Source organism: Oculina patagonica, chromosome 14 (genome assembly GCF_052425735.1).
Source record: "Oculina patagonica isolate OP01 chromosome 14, crgOcupat, whole genome shotgun sequence".
Classification (NCBI taxonomy): Eukaryota; Metazoa; Cnidaria; class Anthozoa; order Scleractinia; family Oculinidae; genus Oculina; species Oculina patagonica.
Window position 1 is genome coordinate 20237698 of NC_135771.1, and position 21558 is coordinate 20259255.

The 21558-nt window shown below is 38.3% G+C and overlaps 1 protein-coding gene and 1 non-coding gene across 3 annotated transcripts; both read left to right on the forward strand.

The window, feature by feature from the left end:
- The first annotated feature begins 1111 nt into the window (after window positions 1-1111).
- LOC144638793 (uncharacterized) lies at window positions 1112-20058 on the forward strand. 2 transcript variants are annotated; one of them, XM_078498050.1, is made up of 20 exons: window positions 1112-1273; window positions 2172-2572; window positions 3988-4060; window positions 4718-4842; window positions 5362-5446; window positions 5555-5592; window positions 7215-7350; window positions 7723-7953; window positions 8416-8641; window positions 8952-9047; window positions 9260-9399; window positions 10066-10479; window positions 11543-11647; window positions 12135-14773; window positions 15524-15808; window positions 16530-16800; window positions 17182-17337; window positions 17766-17828; window positions 18082-18175; window positions 19278-20058. In XM_078498050.1, exons 1-20 carry the CDS (start codon window positions 1243-1245, stop codon window positions 19345-19347), a joined length of 5679 nt encoding a protein of 1892 aa, XP_078354176.1. In that variant the 5' UTR covers window positions 1112-1242; the 3' UTR covers window positions 19348-20058. The 2 variants fall into 2 exon arrangements, with proteins under 2 accessions (XP_078354176.1, XP_078354175.1); XM_078498049.1 differs by having other exon boundaries at window positions 8952-9043; window positions 9253-9399.
- Window positions 10535-10607, forward strand: Trnas-gcu (transfer RNA serine (anticodon GCU)). The gene has a single exon. It is a non-coding gene; the product is annotated as a tRNA-Ser (tRNA).
- Window positions 20059-21558: the final 1500 nt, after the last annotated feature.

The window sequence follows — 21558 nt, forward strand, 5'->3', positions numbered from 1 at the left end:
GAAAGTGGCAAAAAACAGTGAAAATTGTATTCCGCGATCCCGAAATTTATATTTCCCGATCCAAGATTCCTTTATGTCTATTGTGTTCACTCCCGGTTTGACCGGTACAAACTTATTAACTTGAAAAACTGATGAACCCTTTCGCCCCGAGAACAAATAATTTGTACCCATACTAGCTCATACTGTCTCCAAATAAAATGTTCCATGTATTTATACCGTATTTCCGTTTTTTTTTTCAATCTGAAAAAGAGATTTAGGAAAGCGCCGCGCCGAGAAATGTTTGGAATAGGTAGAGATGAGAGAGAGTTAAGGGAAGGAGACATGGGGAGGAGAAAAATTGATGCAAAAAGTAGGGAGGAGGGAGATTTACTCTCTTGTCCCTACCCTCTCCAGGTAGGCTATTTGGAAATTTTAATTTTGCGGGGTGTAAAGGGGTAGCCGCGTCACAAATTAAAGCGAGATTCCGATGGGTTCCTAACAGGCATTTACGGAAACTGTACACGTCGCATATCACATTCTCCTACTTGAAAATTTGCTCAGTGAAATATTTAGACTGTAAATACCGTCATAAATTAAAGTTGCCGAAATCATTTGACATCGGCGCGGATTGTTTAACGCATGCTTTACTATCTCGCTTACCCGGTTGAAAGTCGCAGGGAACAGTGAAAATTGTATTCCGCGATCCCGAAATTTATATTTCCCTATCCAAGGTTCACTTATGTCACTTCCGGTTTGACCGGTACAAACTCAAAACTTGAAGAACTGATGAACCCTTCCTCAACAAGGACAAATATTTTGTACCCATACTGCCTCCAAAAGAAATATTCCATGTATTTATACGGTATTTTCAGTTTATTTTCAATCGTTATAAGAGATTTTGGAAAGCAAAAGTCATTGTCTATATATCGCCTGAAAGGGACCGTGAAAGGACTGAATCGAAACAGAGTACAGTGATGTAATGGTACTATATTTAGTTCTAAATTTATCTAGAGCACTTCCGCTTTGGATGGGTACAACTTGGACTCACGAAGGCTTAGCCAATCAGAAGGGAGCATTCAAAATATCAACCAATCACGATGCAAGAAATCTTTTTGGACACAAGTTTTGATCGTACATGAAGTGTTGAGTGAACCGTGTTCTTCAAGTCATTCTTTCGAGCTGTTTTCGAGAAGAGGTTTTTGATTTTGTGGCAGTTTTCATGAAAAGCTTTGAAGTTTTGTACAATTCCAAACCTGACCTGGCATGCCGAAACGTGTGGCTGAAGTCGGAGAAGGTAAGCTTGTTTCTTGCTGACGGCATAAATTTTACCCAGTAGTTTTATCATTAGGCTTTTGTATTTGTGTTTACCTCAGCGAAAAGTGCTTACTCGAGCTTCCATAGATTTCGTGCGGGATGTTTGGAATGGTGCAATACGTCCTGCTTAATACCATTAATTTTATTAAAATGCACAATTAGAAAACTTCAAAGTGTGTGGTCAGTCATTTCCTAAATCAAGTTGAAAGCAGTAAAACCTTATCTTGGAAACAGAAGACACAAATTTTTATAGTGGTCTGTTGCCCGCAAGCTTAACTTTGTTGGTTTAATCTTTTGTCACACGTGGCTTTATAGTTCCTTAAACATGTCTTAGTAGCTTTTATTTCTACACAAGAATTAAATACTTTAACAAAATTCAAAACAACGAAATGAACTTTTCACATTTGTGACCATAAAATTTAGTTTTTGATGTAGATGTTTGTAACGTGATAACAAAGTGATTTGAGCAAGTAAAGGCAGTCAGTCAGTCAGACAGTCTTTATTTTACTTTACACTGAAATTATTATTATATTTCAGGGCTGCAAATAACAATCGGTCATCTGACATTGGCCGACCAAAATTTGCTCATGTCCGACGAAATCCGAATTGTGGTGGGATGTGATGTCCAGACAATTTTTTGATTATAAATAATAAGCGATAACTTGTAAGTGGCCTTTCGTTCTTGGCGATGTCCGACCACAATTTCATTTTGTCCGACCAAGATGGTGTTTGAGTAGGACATTTCCTTTCAAGTGAAAAAAATTATTTGCAGCCCTGTATTTACATAATTGTATTTTTATGGTTTTTAATCTAAAAAGAGTACACCTAGTGAGAAGTTTCTAAGTTCCTTCTAATGGAATTTTTTTTTCTTTGTTTAGGTCAGGAAGATGTGTCTGGTAATGGAGTGTATTCCTTCATCAGAGACTTGATTGTGGAAGGAAGGGATGCAAGGTTTGTGAACAAGAAAGGGCGCTACGTCATCAACTGGTCTAGCGCCCTGAAGTGTTACACGGATTACAAATCCAGAAGAAACCCTCAGTTCAAAGGCAAGAATATCAACAGGCGAAAAGCTAGTAATGGTCTGAGGGCAGCCCTTCTTAATTTTTACAAAAAAGAAGGAGCAAAAGAGTACAAGGACTGCAAAAAGGTCAATGACAAAGATGAAGTCATTGAAAGGCAGTTTCAGATGCCGCCCAGGGTGTTTGAGTCAATGTTTGGATCAGTCGTACAGCTCTCAGATGACGGCAGTGAACACGAGACTAGCAGTATTTCCTCAGAGGTACATGTACTTGTAACTTGAAATAAGTTTATAAGGAACTCACAATAAATAAATAACACTCATCAGTGATGTAGCTAAGAATATAATTACCAACAGGCAAAAAATCACAGGTGAAAAAATGGGTCTAGAGAAATACATGTATATGTTCAACCTTTATAGAGACTGGGACTAGCCTGGTCAAACCTCACGTGTAGTTATTTGTAGTCGTTTATCATAGATAAGAGTTCATCCATTTCCTTGTTAAATGACGATTTATTCGAGCATAACAAATCCGAATGATGAACGACTACAAATAACTACACGTGAGGTTTGACCGGGCTAGTCCCAGTCTCTACTTGACATGACATGACACAACCGGGCTAGTCCCAGTCTCTATAAAGGTTGACCACATATTTCTTCTTTAGGTTCACATAATATAAAGAGAAAGAATTAATCAGACATGGTCTTCCAGCCAAAAAAATCATGAAAAATTAAGTCTCCAGGAAGTTATTTTTTCTACCTTTCAGCAGTGTTACTTACTTCCCTGTTGTTTAAAGTTTGAAACAGAAACAATCAATGTTTTTGACACTGACTGGTCATCAGTCATAATCATGGCAACTACTAACAGACTTGGAAAAAAAAGAAATAAAAATGGATGTAAAGATTTCTTCATAACCCTTAAAATCTGTTGAAGGTAACATCTTGATACCATGTGACACTAACAAAATATATTTGCATATGCAATATAAAAGTTTTTTTTGGAAGGCAGTGTTCTCCCTAGGTATTTAAGGCCAGGCGGGCCGCCTAGCTTGATTCACAGTAAAATTGTTGCCGCCTGGCTTAAAATTAAAGATTAAATGCAACGTAACCTTAATTTGAGATCTGGAACTGGGAATTCCTATCCATAAGCAAAACAGAAATCACTTAATGAAGTCGATGAAACTGACTGGTGTTTTTTTACTGAGTTTTCTCACCATTAATACGATTACAAAAGTGATTTATCCTCGCATTAATATGTTCAGAACTGTGATGCATTCGTTTCGTTGGATAGCAGCTGTCTTTATCAAATTGTTGCAGGAACACAACGGCACTTTAAGGTGTTGTACGCAGGAAACTAAACGAAATTCCAGCGTTCCTGGAAAGAATGATAAACTGAGTCGACTTGGGTTGCTCAGAACAGAAACTAAAAGCTTCTCAAAGCCTGACGCAAAGTAAATAAGTTCATTTCTTACTCTGGAAAAGAGACAGAAAAGTGATAGTAACGTGGGGGAACAAGTTCCACAAATCAGGTTTTGACATTTGAAAGTCACAGTCAGAATACCCCCTGGCCTTCCCAAATTCCTAGGGAGAACACTGGAAGGAAGGGATATATTTGATTTGAAGCATGGCAAACTGTGTAATTTATAATTAATTAATAATATTCTTTTCATCTACAGGTTGATGAAAAACCTCAAGTAACTCCAACTTCAAGTGATACAGGAATTGACGAAGCTATGGATATTTCTGATGGTAAGAATATGACTCGTACACAATGACAGTACACAATAACAAAACACAGAAACTATAATTATTATAGTGATAATAATAATAATAATAATAATAATAATAATAATAATAATCACAAATGATTACAAATGACTCATGTCAGGGGTCAATCATCCATTTCCTAATCAAACATTGTCACATAATAATTATTGCAAAAAACAAAATTGCATGATTTACAATTTATATTTATGAAGCAGTCGTTGTGTCACCCACAAATGACCACTGCTCACCATTAGAGTTCTCAGTAGCTCAGTGGTTAGAGCGTCCGACTAGTGTACAGAAGGTCGTGGGTTGAGTCCCATCTGTGAACTCAGATTTTTTTTCTGAGTTCTTTCTCTCCACACATCATTATTTAACAGATATATGTTGTGGTTTAAATTTAGCTTTGGTTTAAATTTTTCAAACCAGTTTGATTTTTATTTTTTCATTGTCTCGTAATTATTATCATAATCTGAATCAAAGAAAAATAAAATCAAACTGGTTTAAAAATTGTAAACCAAAGATAAATTTAAACCACAACAAATACAAATATTTTGGACTGTTAGGCAGCATTATATTTTAATCAACTGCCTAGTGACAATGTATTTGTGAACTTACATGTACTTAAATTTCATTTTGAAGATTTATTCAGTGTGAGTCCAGAACCAATCATGTTTGGTGATTTGCCAGCTGATGATTCAATTTTGGACAACATCAAAACTGAAGAAGACTGTGTTGATCCTTCAGACATCACCACCCCTTGTCAGGTAAATATCTAACAATTATTTCATGAGCGTGCATTGCATACGAGATGGTAGATAGCCAGCAAGGAGCATAGTGCTGAGTTGGCTATAATCAATAGATATTTAATAAGCTGACCCCAAAAAAAGAAAATAAGTAGGGCCCTTCAATTTTTGGATTTTAGAATTTAAATTGATGACGTCACATGAAGGAAAGTCTAATCAAATAGTAACATTTTCAAGTTGCCATCATGGAGACATCCTTCGCAGTCACGACACACCAGATCTAATAGCCAAAAAAGAAAAAAATAAGGCCCTTGCAATTTTGGATTTTAGAATTATGATGACATCACATGAAGGAAACCCTATAAATAGTAACATTTTTGAGTCAACCGCCATCATGGAGACATCCTTGGCAGTCATGCTAGATCTACCATTTTGATACATAGCAAGCTTTCTATGGCTAAAACATGTGAAGTTACTAACATATGTGAAGTTACTAATTATATAATAATCTGACTTGGTATATTCTATTTATCTTAACAGATGTTTGATATGTCTGAGGAAGAGTTTGACTCAGCATTAGGGGAAATCTGCTCTAATTCAGATAATGATGTTGACCTGCTTGGAGGTATGAAGCATTGGACTGTACACTGAACTTTTGACTTTTGTTACTATCTATTTTTTACTTACATAAGTCCAATAACTAACTATAGCTATTGTAATTCATTTGTTTTAGTTGTGCAAGACATCTGTCCTTCATCAGGCTCTGTGAAGGTAATATTTGAGTCACTTAATCTGGTCTGTCAGATGGGACCTGCAAGTTAACTTTTAAGTCTGAGATGGGGTACATGTAGCTCTAGGTTTTTGACCCCAGTGAAGCACCCCCACCTGAACATTTCCAATTGACTCCCCCCACTACTGGGCCACCTAAAACATGTATTCTCTACTTCTAGCTGGAAAATAAGAGACACTATCAACAAACTGCCTTGCCCAGCAGCACAACAGAATGACCTCCACCAGGGCTTGAACCCTGACCCTTGATCCACAGTCCAGTGCAAATACCACTAGGCTGCTAATTGCCTTCTTCTGAGTTTGGTGCCTGACATTGGGTTATTCCAGAAAAAATACACACCCCCCCGACGGATGGCAAACATTTTTGACCCCCCTTCCGCCCGGATTTCCCAGATCGCTAGACCCCCCCGCCCGCCCGGATTTCCAAGCTAAAGGACCCCCCCTCCCGCCCGGATTTCCATTTTTTTAAAATGCCCTAACTGAAAACAACAAACAATGAAAAGACACAACATACCATCCAAAAGATCCTTGTTTATTATAATTTTCGAAACTGGGGTAATATCGCGAATTTTGCGGGCCAAATTTCAACATTTAAAATCAGATTATTTTGATCGCGCGTGTTACGTTTGAGTGATCTCCGGTACACTCTCCTCGAAAATGCCACTTGCTTTTTCCGTACCACAACAAAAGTACAAGATAAGAAATTTGTAAGTCTTAAAAATTATCTAAATGTAAGAAAAACACGGTGAAAAAAGTCCTTAATGCGCTAATAAAGAAAAACTATCATCTCAGTTGTCGGCGACAAGGCGGCCTAAATTGGCGTGTGTTTACAAGATCAAGTTCCCGCTATTAGCACTGTTCGTGTGACATTTACTTGAGCTTATCAATAAAGCTTTTCGAACTACAATAATTTCAAATTTTGTTACCTATATGGGTCTGTAGGTCAACTGGATCTTTTGCCTTTCTTTCAAGAATTCAAGCTTTTATGCGTAATGTCCACGTTCTTGCTTCCATAAACTTTTTCACATATCGATCGTAAGGCATGGATAATAAAGTGGAAGAAGCCAAATAATACGCAAATTGTATATACGCATGTTAGCCAGCAAAACAAGTTCTCGGGTTGGCTAAAATATACAGAAAAGTACAACCTGCGGTCGGCCGGATCGCCTTTCCTTCGCATTTTTGTTGAGGATGTTGCAAAGCACGGGCTCGGGTGGCCTGGGTACCGTAAAAATGTTCCAGGCGTTGCGTGCGCGGTCGAACGATCGTAACGAAATTTGTTGTTATAACGCGCTGGTTCTTCATGAATAAAAGGACCTATGAAGGTAAACTTGAAGCATATGAGGTAAGAACACCATAAACTGGAAGACTACAATATTTTCCAATGCAAACTTCTTCTTTTAAGTAGTAAAACATATCGATCGAGTGAAAGTTAAAAGTGACCCCCGAGGAAGAATTTTTAGGTTCAGACCCCCCCTCCCGCCCGGATTTCCCGAGCCATTAACCCCCCCTCCCGCGAGAATTTCCAGTTTGCCATCCGTCGGGGAGGTGTGTATTTTTTCTGGAATAACCCATTATTGTTTTATCTGTTTAACCATGTTCAGGGTGGCCTGCAGTTTCACATCACTTTGACAGAGGAGTTGCCTGATGATGATAAATCAGGAATAGCCCGCTTTGATGGGATAGGAGATGTCTATTTGGAGAAGTTAAACCCCTTCACCTTAGCTGGAACTCTTCCTGGTAAGTTTTTGTATGCAAACCTGCTCATAAAATTATGCCTGGCAATTTTAGAGTATTTCTTACCAAAAACATAAGATTATTGTCAAGTCTATCCGGTGCTCACTTCCCCTTTGAGCTTGTACAGATCTATATTACCCTACTGTATAAGTTACAGCAAGGCGCCCAAAAGTGTGACCACTTTTAATTTATTCACATTCTTTCGTGCAGATTTAATCCAATCAAAAGCCGTGGATAGCTTGCAGTTGACTTCTGATTTGATTAAATCTGCACGAAAGAATGTGAATAAATAAAAAGTGATCACACTTTTGGGCGCCTTGCTGTAACAGGTTTTTTTTTTGTACTTTTTTAAATGCTTCTAATATTGTATTTCAGCTGCCCAACAGCCTGGTCCTGTCCCTATTACCGTCAGCACACAGGCTGGTCGGTGGCTGGGGATGACATACTTCATGTATGTGGATGAGATACAAGAAGTATTGAAACAACTGGTCAAAGACCCGGCACTACAGTCCTTGTACTTTGCCATGTGGTCCCAAGAGCATGGCATCTTTGGAAACGATAGCAACATTGCACAGAACCTGGATCCATTGTCTTTGCAAGACCAAGGTAAGGAACAATATTATCATCTAATAACTTTTCATTTCTGTAATCGCTCAATCCACTGGCGGTGATTAGCCCAGTCAGCTTCACAACGGTCCCCGTTGGCCAGCACGTTTCGGGGTAGATCCAGGCAGGCCTTTGTGGCTGCCGTAGCGGCCAGGGGAGTGGAACTCCCTGCCATACTTCGCCCTGCCTGTCAATCCCTTACTTTGTCTGTTCCTCCTCGCGGGTGGGTGGTTTGAGCTCAGCATGTCTTGTTCTGGAGGAGCACCCCGTCAGACACCACTCTTGACTTACACTCTCGGCAGTCATAGTCACAGCCCACTTATCCCTGTCCAGCCCCCCCCCCCCTTCCCCACCCACTTTTTGTTAAATCCTGGTTTTGCCCTTGGATTTTCAATTTTGGTATAAATAAAAGCGAACCTAAAGATAAACTAACTGACACTTTCCTATTTATCTTTCTTTTAGGTTCTTTGATTCAAACAAAACAAGCACAAGCTCTCAAAGTTCTCCAGTTACTTGTTTATACGGCAGCTCAAACAGATGCTCAACAGTTTATCCAAATGATCTTCAGTACTTCAGCTGGAAAAATCATTTTTAACACTTATAAGGACCGAACTCCACTACCAGAGGATGTTGCCAGGGCCAATGGCCATGACGACTTAGCACAATACTTACAAGATGTCAACACAAGGTAACATGTTGAGGAAATTGTGTGTGTGCTTTTCCATGTAGTTATCTTTGACAAACATGATCTTATCCAGGTATATTTTTGCATCATTTAAACCAACATCTGATTGGCATGATCTGTAATTGTTTGGTCAGTTTATGGTGGGAGTTTTTGACATGGTTCACGTCAATGCGGGTGACAAAATTTCCCACTGACACGGCGCTTTGCCCTGTCAATTAGCCAACCTAAGTTAAATTTAAGCGAAAAAAGGTTAGCTCATTAGTTCATCAATGTCCTTTATGATAGCAAATAACTTGATTACATTAATTTGCAGATTGTCCAAAGAAATTGACAGTGATGCACAGCCCAGCACAATTGATTGGTTAGAACTATTACAAGCAGTTGACAAGATTCAGAAACAATCTTGTAAGTACAAATACTGTATAATTTACAATATCTTAAAATCATGTTGCCTCTGTTGTATTATCAGTGATTATTTAGCTAAAATCTCAGGTGTTTTTGTGTGAATTGGGGTAGGTGAAAAGAAGCTATTGTTAGTAATGACTTAATATAGCACCATGTCAAGGTGCAGTACGGCACTAAACATTGAAATACTTGTGGCTTTTTTTCTGCAGCTGCTAGTACTGAAGAGGAAGCAGAATTTGATGGTAGCGAATCTAAAGAAGACGACAACCAGAGTGATTATTTTGCGGATGTTGAAACTTCTTCTTGTGGTTCATTTGAGTTTGAAGCTGGATGGTCTGATTCAGAAGATGGGGAAGGTGTGTAAAATATTTTTGTTTAACGAGTGTTACTTTATTGAGATAGCCCAGATGTTACTTCCATATACAACAATCATTATGCTAATTCTCTGCTTGGATTATTATGAGTTCCTTATTAAGCTTTCAGTGGTATTAGTACCGGTAGTTTGACCTTCTGTCTGAACCTTGTCTGATCTACATGTAGTTTAAGCCATGTATCCCGAAGAAAGACTTACTTGTAGCAATGGGGACAAGCTAGTCTTCTGGTCATTTTACAGCAAGAAGCACAAAAGTGTGACCACTTTTAATTAACTCACATTCTTTCATGTAGATTATCCAATCATATTGGATACTCTACACAAAAGAATGGGAGTTAATTAAAAGCAGTCACACTTTGGGGCTGTTTGCTGTAAATCTTGATATACAGAACTATTTTATTGCCGCAGACTCTAATAAAATGCAACGGCGGTGATATATAATGATGGTGAATACTGATTTTCGTTTCTCTCTGCCTCAGCAATAAAGAAACATTAATAATTTCCAATAATAATTTACTTGCATAACGTCAGTTTTGCTATGGAAAGCATACTCAGTAACTAAAAATCTCATTGCTTTATGTTGCATGTAGTAACAATATTAATTTAAGATTTGTTCCTTGTCACTGAAACTGATTATTTTTGTACACAGGGCCTTGTTCAAAAGATGAATCACCTAAGAAAGAGTTAAGCAAAAAGGCAAGCTCTTCCTTAGAAGGTACATCAGTTGAAGTACCTTCTGAGGTGGGAACATGTTTAGGCGACACTACCCACAAGAAAGAAGACGAAAACTTTGAGGAACCTTCCATTGCTAATTCTAAACCTAGCTGGAATTTATCTAATGGCTATGGCTTGCTTGAATGGTTGAGCAAATGGAGAAACAGGGATGCTACGATCCCAAAACAGCAGGGGACATGTGTGGATGGAACGCAAGAAAATCCATCATTCACACGGAGTATTTCTCAAAGAGTGACTAAAGGTGGGACTCAGAAGAGTGAGGACACTGCCACCAGGGAACAGGAAGCAAAGGCACACCCAAGTCAAGAAAAAACAGCCAAGAAGAAAAGTAAGATATTTATTGTCCTTTTTGGTGTCATCAATATACAGCGTACATAACCGCCGCCTGGTTAGCTCAGTTGGTAGAGCGCCGGACTGCTGTGCGGGAGGTCATGGGTTCGAACCCCAGACCGGACAAACACTCAGGGTCTTAAAATAACTGAGGAGAATGTGCTGCCTTTGTAATTACATCTGCAAATGGTTAGACATTCTAGTCCTCTCGGAAAAGGACGATAAACCGTAGGTCCCGTCTCCTGTATCTTCAGTATTATAACAGGGAAAGTTAAAGAACCCACACACTATTCGCAAAGAGTAGGGCACGAAGTTCTCGGTGTTGTGGTCTGGCCTTTGTGTAGTAAATTACAGTATATGTACAGCGCATTTGAACATTACATATGAAAAATGCGCTATATAAATTGATTATCATTATTATTATCATTATTATGTAGCACAACTGAACTACACTAATAAACTACTATATATGTGTCTCCTGGAAACTTCTTATGAAGTAGTCTCCAATGCAAAGGCTCTTTGGGCTTGTCACACGTTTTTTCCCCACATGGGGTGGGGAGGAATGTTGTCACAGTCCCCTCCCCTTGTGGGGAAGGAATCTGTGACAAGCCCAAAGAGCAACTGTGAAGGATCAGAAGCTACTTGTAAAGTTCATGGGTAAAACTCACACGAACTCCATCCTGGGCATATCAGTGTATTTGTATAATATTGTCTACCGTATATTGTAAAAATTTTAATCCGTTTTTCCCTTCTAAGAATTTTTTATGAATCATAGCTATTCACTCATGTTGAAGTTCTGCATTCTCCCTACCTGATTGTTGAACAATGTGTTTTCTGATTTTGTAAAGAGAAACAGATATGTGTATTAAATTTGTCCTTGGAAGTTCAGTTGAATTTAATAAGACTAGGGTTAGTTTATGGTAACAAATAGGAAAAAAAAGAAATTGGTTAAGGTGCAATCAAATTCTAGTGTAGTTGGCCTCAAAGTGGCTTTGCCCTAGTGCTTTTTTGCTTAATATAAGCATTACTTGACATAATATTATACATTTATTTGCAAACAGGACACAAACAAGGCAGACATTGGGGGACTGAGACACTCCTGAAAGACAGACGTGTTCTGTTGACCATTGCTTTGGTAGCAGTATTAGCAGGACTCAAGATAGGAGGTACGTATGTTCCAACAAACTACATGTAAGTTCATGTATACCTTAAAATCTCGAAAATTAGTTTTGGGCTTTTTTTTGCCCAAACTAAAATGAAAACCCCCCAACCATAAACCCTGGGCTTATACATGTATAGCTTCTAAACAGTTATAAGAAAGGCCCTTTATTTGTTGGGGGAGGGGGGCTTTTCAGCAGAACGTCTTGAAATGAACTACAGCGGTGTTCATCAACTGGTTTTGAATTAAAATCAAGTTCATTTCAGTATTTGGAACGATAATTATTCTGGATGGGGTTTTCGCTTATAATTGGCTGTACTTTTTTTGTACAGGTCGATGGGCCTATAGCCGGGGGGGGGGGGGTAGCGTAATTTTACGTGATTTGGGGAGTAGATGTACTTGTATAAAGATACAGCATGTGGGTTGTGTGTGAACGCTGTTGTATATGAAAGCAAGATTCCCTTATAACATATTTCTCATCTGGTTTCTAACAGAGAGCCAGCTTCTTCATTGGGCTGTTGGTAATGGGTACACTGGGATTTCTAAAGTCCTACTGAAGTGTGGCTTGCGTGTGGACGCTCCAAACTTCCTGAGGGAGACTCCTCTTCATGTGGCGGCAAAGAATGGGTACAAAGACCTGGCAGACGTATTGATACAACTTGGAAGTAATGTCAATGCACGAAACCATCATCGACAGACACCTCTTCATTTGGCTGCCTGGAATGGACACCAACAAACAACAGAACATTTAATAAAACATGGAGGTATCGTCAACGTTATGAGTGCCTTGGGGCAAACTCCCCTCCATCTGGCGGCTTGGAAAGGACACCTACAAACAACAGAATCCTTAATACAGCATGGAAGTGGTGTAAATGTTCAAGATCAGTTCAAGCAGAGTGCTCTTCATTTTGCTGCATCAAACGGACACAAACCAATTGTAGCAGCCTTGATACAGCATGGAAGTGATTTAACAGCTCAAGATGTCAATCGCCGAACAGCTCTTCATTTAGCTGCAAGAAATGGAAATAAACAAACTGCAGAAGTCTTGATACAGCATGGAAGTAACGTGAATGCTCGAGATAACCTTTACCAGACAGCTCTTCATCTAACTGCAGAAAATGGACACAAAAACATTGCAGACGTCTTGATACAGCATGGAAGTGATTTAACAGCTCAAGATGTCAATCGCCGAACAGCTCTTCATTTAGCTGCAAGAATTGGAAATAACCAAATCACAGAAGTCTTGATAAAGCATGGAAGCGATATGAATGCTCGAGATAACCTTCAGCAGACACCTCTTCACCTAGCTGCAGGAAATGGACACAAGGACATTGTAGAAATCTTGATACAACATGGAGGTAATGTCAACGTTAAAAATGCGCGTGAACAAACTCCTCTCCATTTAGCTTCTCACAGAGGACATCGACAAACAACAAAATTCTTAATTCAACAAGGAGGTGATGTGAAAGCTCAAGATGACGGCAAGCAGACAGCACTTCATTTGGCTGCATTGAAAGGACACAAGAACATTGCAGAGGTCTTAATACAACATGGAAGTGATATCAATGCTAGAAGTGATGGTGGAAAAACTCCTCTCCATTTGGCTGCTCAACAAGGACACCAACAAGCAACTAAATACTTAATACAACATGGCAGTGATGTGAAAGCTCGAGATTATGGCGGGCAGACAGCACTTCATTTGGCTGCATTAAAAGGACGCAAGAACATTGCAGAAGTATTAATACAACATGGAAGTGATATCAACGCTAGAAGTGATGGTGGAAGAACTCCTCTGCATTTGGCTGCTCAACAAGGACACCAACAAACAACAGAATACTTAATACAACATGGCAGTGACATGAAAGCTCGAGATTATGGTGGGCACACTGCTCTTCATCTAGCTTCGGAGAATGGACAACAAGAAGTAACAGAGTTCTTGATACAACATGGAAGCGATGTAAAAGCTCGAAGTAACTTCCAGATGACAGCTCTTCATCTTGCTGCAGTGAATGGGCACAAAAACATTGCAGAAGTCTTGATACAACATGGAAGTGATATTAACATTAGAGATATGGTTGGACAAACTGCTCTTCATTTAGCTGCTTCAAGGGGGCATCAACAAACAACACAGTTCTTACTACAGCATGCAAGTGATATGAAGGCTCGAGATGGCTCCCAGCGGACAGCTCTTCATTTAGCTGCAGTGAATGGACACAAGAACATTGCAGAATTATTGATACAACATGGAAGCGATGTGAACGCTCAAAGTAACTTCCAGATGACAGCTCTTCATCTTGCTGCAGTGAATGGACACGAGAACATTGCAGAAGTCTTGATACAACATGGAAGTGATATTAACATTAGAGATATGGTTGGACAAACTGCTCTTCATTTAGCTGCTTCAAGGGGGCATCAACAAACAACACAGTTCTTACTACAGCATGGAAGTGATGTGAAGATTCGAACTGGCTTCCAGCGGACAGCTCTTCATTTAGCTGTAGAGAAAAGTCACAAGAACATTGCAGAATTGCTGATACAACATGGAAGTAGTGTGAACGTTGCTGACATGATTGGATGGACACCTCTTCATTTAGCTGCATTGGAAGGACACAAACAAATTATAAAACTGTTGTTACAACACAGAGGTAAAGTTCATGTTGCCGACAGGAATGGAAAGACGCCTATTCATTTTGCTGCATCGAAAGGACACATACAAGTTATAGAAGTCTTGATAAAGCATGGAAGTGACTTAACTTATCCTTATGACATACATCGGACAGCTCTTCGTTTCGCTACAAATGAGGGATACCGTCAAATAACAGATTTCTTAATTCAATATGGAGGTGCTGTGAAGGCATTAGATGGTGGGAACACCACAAAAGTCCAGATTCAACATGAAAAAGCTGCTAGAGCTAAAGATGAGTACCAAACAACAACTCTTCATTCAACTGCAGGAAATGAACACAAAAACATTGAAGAAGCCATACAGCATGAAAGTGAAGTCAATTCTGCAGCAGTGATTCTCCTACATTTAGCTGCTCAAAATATTCACAAACAGACAACAGACATCTTAATACAAGGTGGAAGCAATGTGAAGGCTCGAGGTGACTCCCAACAGAAAACAAGCATACAGGTAATGAGAATTAAGATAATTGATCTTGGGCCAGTGTAGACACACTTTACACACTGTTTTTTTTTATTAGAAAATTAGATTAAGAACTACCTAAAACGAAACTCGTTGGTGTTACAGTGTTTACGTCTCCAACAAATGTGATTATTGCAAAGGACAACCTTCAGTACATGTATGTGGGGGAATGGAGTTTGATGTTCGCTTTCTGGGGGGAGGAATACAAGGGAAAATTGTCATGTGAGATTATCACAATAGTTGCGTGTTCTCCGAGTCCCAGTACTTAATTTGAGCCATGTTCTAGCCGAATATTTTCAAAAATAATGTGTAGTACGTAGTTGCTAAACTAATAGAATTAGACTGTGTAGATATTTTTAAATAAAATTCGGTTCCAATATTTCATTCACCTTCAACAAAAGCATATTGCAAACTAGCGACTTGGAAAGCCAACATTTTAAGGTTGAAATGTGGTTCCTGCGTTGAAATTATTTGCCAATCAGTGCATCGTAAACAGTAAAAACAAGTTAATTCTCTCCAGTTATAAGACCTTGAATCATTAAGCAAAAGTTTGTGAGTAGGTCAGATAATAATGAGAACAAGCTAGTACTCAAGTGGTTACTCGACAATGTTCGAAAAAGGCATTTCATTTTCTTTTCACGCACCATTTTGCTGCGCATAAAATTTCATATTCTCGCCAAAGTAAACAAAATTTATGAGTAACTATATTTAATGACTTGTCCCTTTTTCTCTTCACAGACAATATACGCTGTAGGAATGGACTGTGCACCAGGGACCTTTGCTTCAGATACGAGATGCCAATGGTGTCCAAGCGGAGGATGTATAGATCAGTTCAATGCAACAAAATGTTCACAGCGCAAAAGATGTGTCGGCAGACAGAATGAAATGACGAAAGCTTGTTCAAGTTCATCAAACAATGAATGTTCTTGCCAGTCAACAAACAACGAATGTGCTTCAGAAAACTTCAGAATGATAAAAGATTGTACTGTCTCAAGCAACACCGAGGGTAGCCCTTGTGTGGAGGTGAGAAACCAAAGCATTTTTTGGGTGAATGATGAACATGTTAGTTCTCATTACTGTGTCAGTACATTGAAAATCAGAAAAGTGGTGAGAATTAAAAAAAAAAACGCTCTAGCATGTGTGCAAACACATTCCAAGCAGTGACTTGTAACATTCGAAAATCAAATAAAGAAAAAGTTTAAAACAGCTCTGCCTTAAACAATAAGTTGTAGGTTAAACAGAGCTGTTTTCACTTGAATGGTGACGCTTTAGTGCATTAGTTTAAAGAACTCGCACCACTTTCTCAACCAATCGGAAGTAAAACCAAAACAAATTGAAACTAGACTTCCTTGCACACTTTTTCCCGCGCGAAAGTGTCGGGTACATGTATTTGCTTCGAGTTTCAATTGGTTCAGTGGATTGTTTGTGTTCTTTGTGTTCGGCTAGTGGAATGACTTGGGTTTTTGTTTTAAGAAACTCGATTGAAAAAGGCTTGAACAGTGCTAGTTTTTACATATGCAAAAGTCTAACCCTATGTACGTGTATAACCATGCTCTAGGAGTCTCAGAGAAGACGAAGCAAGATAAAATTCTGCTTCATTCTTTGCCATGTATTAACTGGATATCTTTACACAACAAAAGCATAAATAGAAGCCTGCGCTATTATCCAACGTTGCAAAAGATATGAAATATAGAAACTGAAGGTTATTGTTGTAAAAGCTAACTGACGTGTATTGCCTTTCTAGCACAACACATTCACAAATGATTGCATTCTATATATGGGGTGTCCAAGAGATCACATCGTTCGACAAGATTGTACAAGAAGAACGGACACTGTCTGTGTTCCGAAGGAAAACTATTCCCGTAAAACTTCTCAAGAGAAAGACAATTTAGAATACCCTAGAAAACCAATAAGAACGTCTGCAACAGTAACAACGCCGCCAACAAGAAACCAATCAACACCAACGAAGAAACAAAGATGGACGTCTTCATCAGAACGTTCTTCGATTGTGACAAGTAAGCCCTGTTTACAATTGTTAACAGTAAGTCTCTTTAAAGCCCCATTCCCAAATTTGAATAATGATCAACTTCAGAACAAAAGGACTATTGTCTAGTGCTTAATGGGAAAAGTTGAAACACAACAATAGCCCTTTTCTTGATACGTAGTTGAATATGAGAAACATGATTCAAACTTCTCTGTGTATTGATTTTGAAACAGTAATTTGAAGCTCCATGCAAACAAAATATAACTTCCTCATCTCAAATTTTTAGACGGGTAAATATTGTTAGTAACGTTTTTCAGAAAGGTGATGTATTGTATTCCTCCCCTCCCCTACCTCAACCCCTAAGCTAGAGTGTTCTTGTCATAATACTTATCCCAACATCTGTATTTTTCAGTTTCAGCACATAACCAATCGGCGATGATTGCCATAGAAGATGTCGCCCTGTTTGCATCAAAAGTTTTACTAGTACTTCTTGTGGTTGTTCTTGTGGCTTCCTCTTCACTACTTCTTCTTCACTTGCGCAAGCTGAAGAAAACAGTGACTAAACCAGGTAAAGAAGTATTTCTTGCGGCAGAGTAGTTATCGAAACCAGTGCCATTCTTTCAGATATGAATAAAACAGCCAGCAAATTAGAAGGAAGTAAAACCACGCAACCTGTGCCAGGCACGGGCAAACGCGTAAAACCATGCAGCCTGGTCACTTTCTGATTGGTTAAAGTAAAAGACTAAAGAGCATGCTTGCTGACTGGCGTGAGCATGTTGCACGATTTTTCTAACCAACTTCATATAAAAAGGCACGGAGATGAACCAGGAGGTATAGAAGTCTTTGTACATGTATCCGACCGCATGTGGTGTTTGTGGTAAAAATCTGGAGTCGCTGTCTCAAAAAAGCGCAAATTCCTTCAAATGTTGTTGAATGTGGGGCTAACAGTAAAAAATAGTTCATGTCACTTACGACTTGTTTCTAATCTTTCTGCAGGAAACTGTGAAGAGCCAAGCACTTTTTTAAATTCAACTGACATGGTTATAGATGATTGCGCAACTGTTGATCCGTGTAGCTCGCTTCCTATCATTGACGTCCAACCAGGTTTGCACCACCTTAATTGTACTTTTGTTTCTTCTGTCAATATCCAAGCTAAAAGAAATCCTTCTTTTATGTAATAAAAGCGTGGTACCTAAAAGGTTATTTCATTGTATGGCTGTAACTCGTAGTTATCATGTCATGTTGCAGTGCAATAAATAAATTATGTGCATGTAGCTCTTACTTACGATAATTATTTTGTTTTCAGAACAACATTTTACTGTACAAGACTGTTATTATTATAAGTCAGTGCTATCTATCCCATCCATTGAAGATGTAGGAGATCAAAGAAGATTTCAAACTGAACCGTAAGTAATTTTCCTTGTTTTAGCAACGACATGGAGTTGTATAACTATTGATTTACTGGATTCCAACAACAGACTTTTCAGTGAGAAAAAAGTTATTAACAGTGTTGACGGTGACAGTAAGAGGTCTCGGGGGTCTGGAATTGTTTGATGCAAAGGAACATGACTGGTCAAACCAGTTTGAACATTTTCCAATTAAACCACAGCTCTGATATAAAAGCATTGCATTTGTATTCCAGTGAAAACAGTTAATGCAAGAACAGCATATGGCTTTTAAATACGTTTAGTTAACAAATAAGGGTGGGGAGGGGGGGGGGGGAGGTTGAGTTCGCATTTGCTTGCTCCCCCATAAAGAGTCAAAACTAAAAAACGCCAAAATTTGTTTGACTTTGCCTGCCGTTCAAATTCCTTGTACAGTGCGTTAAATAGTAAACTTATAGGATCCTTGTCAGCCTCCGCCATTTTCTCTGCCATCTTAATTCGGACATTTCGCATGATGAAAAGAAATCCTCGGCCATCTTTGTGCGTTTGCTTTACTGAAGCTTAAACTGACACAAATGCTTTTTAAAGTTATTGGTGCTTATTTTGGCTAGTTATTCTATCATTGTTTGTTTGGAGTGAAATTTATCAGTTGAACTTAATGTGAATTAATCTTCTGAGTACCAAAATTGACCAATATCTGCTTTCTCCTTACCATATCAATATATTGCCACCAGACAGGTGAAGAGAATACATGTACATGTAAACAAAATCATCAACTACCAGTTTCTCATAGCAACCGTACACAATTCAACTCTTAGAGTATCTGGGAAGTTCGTTTCTTTCACACTTCACCAACACTGTTCAACATCTTATTTCTCCTTGCAGTTTCGAAGTACTGTCAGGTAGACTAGTAAGACATGCATCAACTAGAAGATATTGTCTTGGTGTGCTAACAAAATCTTAGAAAGAACATTAAAAGAAACGCAAGGGAATCAGTAAGGGGTAGTTTTGAGATTAGTTGTACCTCACTCTCGGGGAGGAGATTGTTGTAATCCTTTAATGATTATCACAATACTTCAAAAATTGATTGATTTTGCTAACTATATACTTGTTTTCTATCTAGGTCGCATTTGACGGATTTCAATTTGACGAATAACAAAGAATCTCCCATGGATGAATGCGTTTACACATAAAAGGAGAATACCGTGACGGAACGTTACTAACTTAACTTACTACTAACTTACTTACTCAATTTTGTAAAACATGTGTCATGAAAGCAAGAATCAGTTTTCATGTAAAAGCTACATGAACTGGTTAAAATACGGCATTGATGTAGTTTCATTTTCATGGTTGTGCTTTCATGCATTCTTTCCTCAGAAAAACAGGAAGCTCTCCAGAGTTATTGAATAACTCTGAAACTCCCTTGGCAATTTATTTCAAGTGTAAAACAAAATCGAACAACGAAGAATATGAATTCACCTGAACTTCCATATTTAAACAATAGCTAAGGAGTTTCCAAATATCATCATTTATACCATACAGTTTTTCTTGTTTTCATTTCGTTGGAGTAGAAATTGTATAATAGAAGGAAATTGTAGATTGTAGTTAGGTTGTTGCATTTACTTGTCACAAGAGATAAATTGTACAAGTTTGGAAGGGGATGGGAATAGATTAGATGAAATCTCTTGAAAGAGATATTCGGTTAATATGACCAAACTGAATGAATGTAAAAGGAAGCGTAGAAATTTGTAATAGGTAACGAAAATGTTTGAAAATCACCGTGTTATGCACGGAACCTTTGTACATACTAGTGTAAATACGTTACCAAGAAAAGGTCACTGAATATAGTTAAATAGTTGTAAGAAGTAGTGTTTTCGAAATGTTTTATATTACATTTTACTGGAGTAACTGTATTAATCAGTGAAATAGCTAATAGCTTTACAGACCTTTAAGCGCACACCCTTTGGACCAGTTGTAGGACTCACTTCACCACCCCCTCCCCTACCTCCCGCCTGAAATACGTTTACATTTGTGAACGCTGATATCACCAAGTTCTTTTGTTTATTGGCCAGAAGTGAGGCTTAGCCAGGGGTTTCAGGGAACAAGGTAACATAGCCATAACCTTTTTGTGAACATGGGAACAAAAGTAAAATGAAACTGGGAAGAAGAGAATATTTTAGAGAACAGGGAACTTCAAAATGGAAGAAATTCTTTTTTGTGGGCGCACCGGAATACAAGGAAGATTTTATTGGGAACAAGGGAACATCAACTCTCGCCCTCCCCGGGAGACCCTCAGAAGTTTATCGCCGTATTTCGATACCTGAGGTTCGACTATACTACATCTGTTTCACAGGGTTTTTTTAAAACTTCTCAAGCTGCCATGGAATGTCTAATCCTTTTAGCTTCAGGAGTGTTTAAAGTTTAATTTCTGCCAATACAGTAACGTGATAAGCTCTTGGCGAATATCAATACAAGAGCAGCATGTAAATGTTTCTTGTTTTTACGGCATTATAAAAGTATCTTCTTTATTCTTTTGTCCAGGGTACTATGTAATGATATGCTCTCATCTACTTATAAACAGTTTATAAAGTTCAAAAAGGAGAATTTGTTTCTAACATCAGGGTTGAAGGGCTTATAGGTCATTACATTCTCCCAAGTTGTTCTATAAGAAATATATGAAGACCAGTAGTTCTTTGTTTTAAAATCAAGGGGATGAAGTATCTAAAATTCTCCCAAATAGTTCCTTAAGAAATATATAAAGATCAGAAAGAAGACTTTTTATGTTGGATTACGGAGGTAACATTTTTATGTTGGATCCAGGGGGGCTGACATGTCTTCAAATTCTCCCAAATAGTTCTATAAGAAATCTAAAAATATTAGTAAGGAAACTTTTAATGTTGGATTTAGGGGGCTTATATGTAGCTGTTCGTCCTCGCTCCATGTAAGGGCAAACGCGCGAATTCGTTACGACGGTTTAATTCCCTTCTAGTTGAATCAACTATAGAGCTCGACAGGACACCAAAATTAATTAAAATGTATATTACAATTTGGCTTTCATTATGATCTAGATGACTAAATTCGAAAAATGGAAAAAGTCGGCATTTGCGAAGTGAAATTAACATTTGATTATGGTTTCTTTTGAACAAAAATCAAGTTGCGAAGTCAATCAATTTCAATCCAATCCAAACCTCCCATGCTATTACAAAGTGTGTCAATATTTAGGCCCTGTCAGGTTTTTCTATGCGAAGAAGAGCAAATTATGTGAATCTGTTTTAAAAACATATACATGTCAAACTGGAGCCTTAAGGGATCTGATAATTGTTTAGCGTGACTGTTACAATACTTTTTTAAAAAAGAAAAAAATGAATATATAGGAAACAGTGATAGTTTTTTTTTTTTTCAAT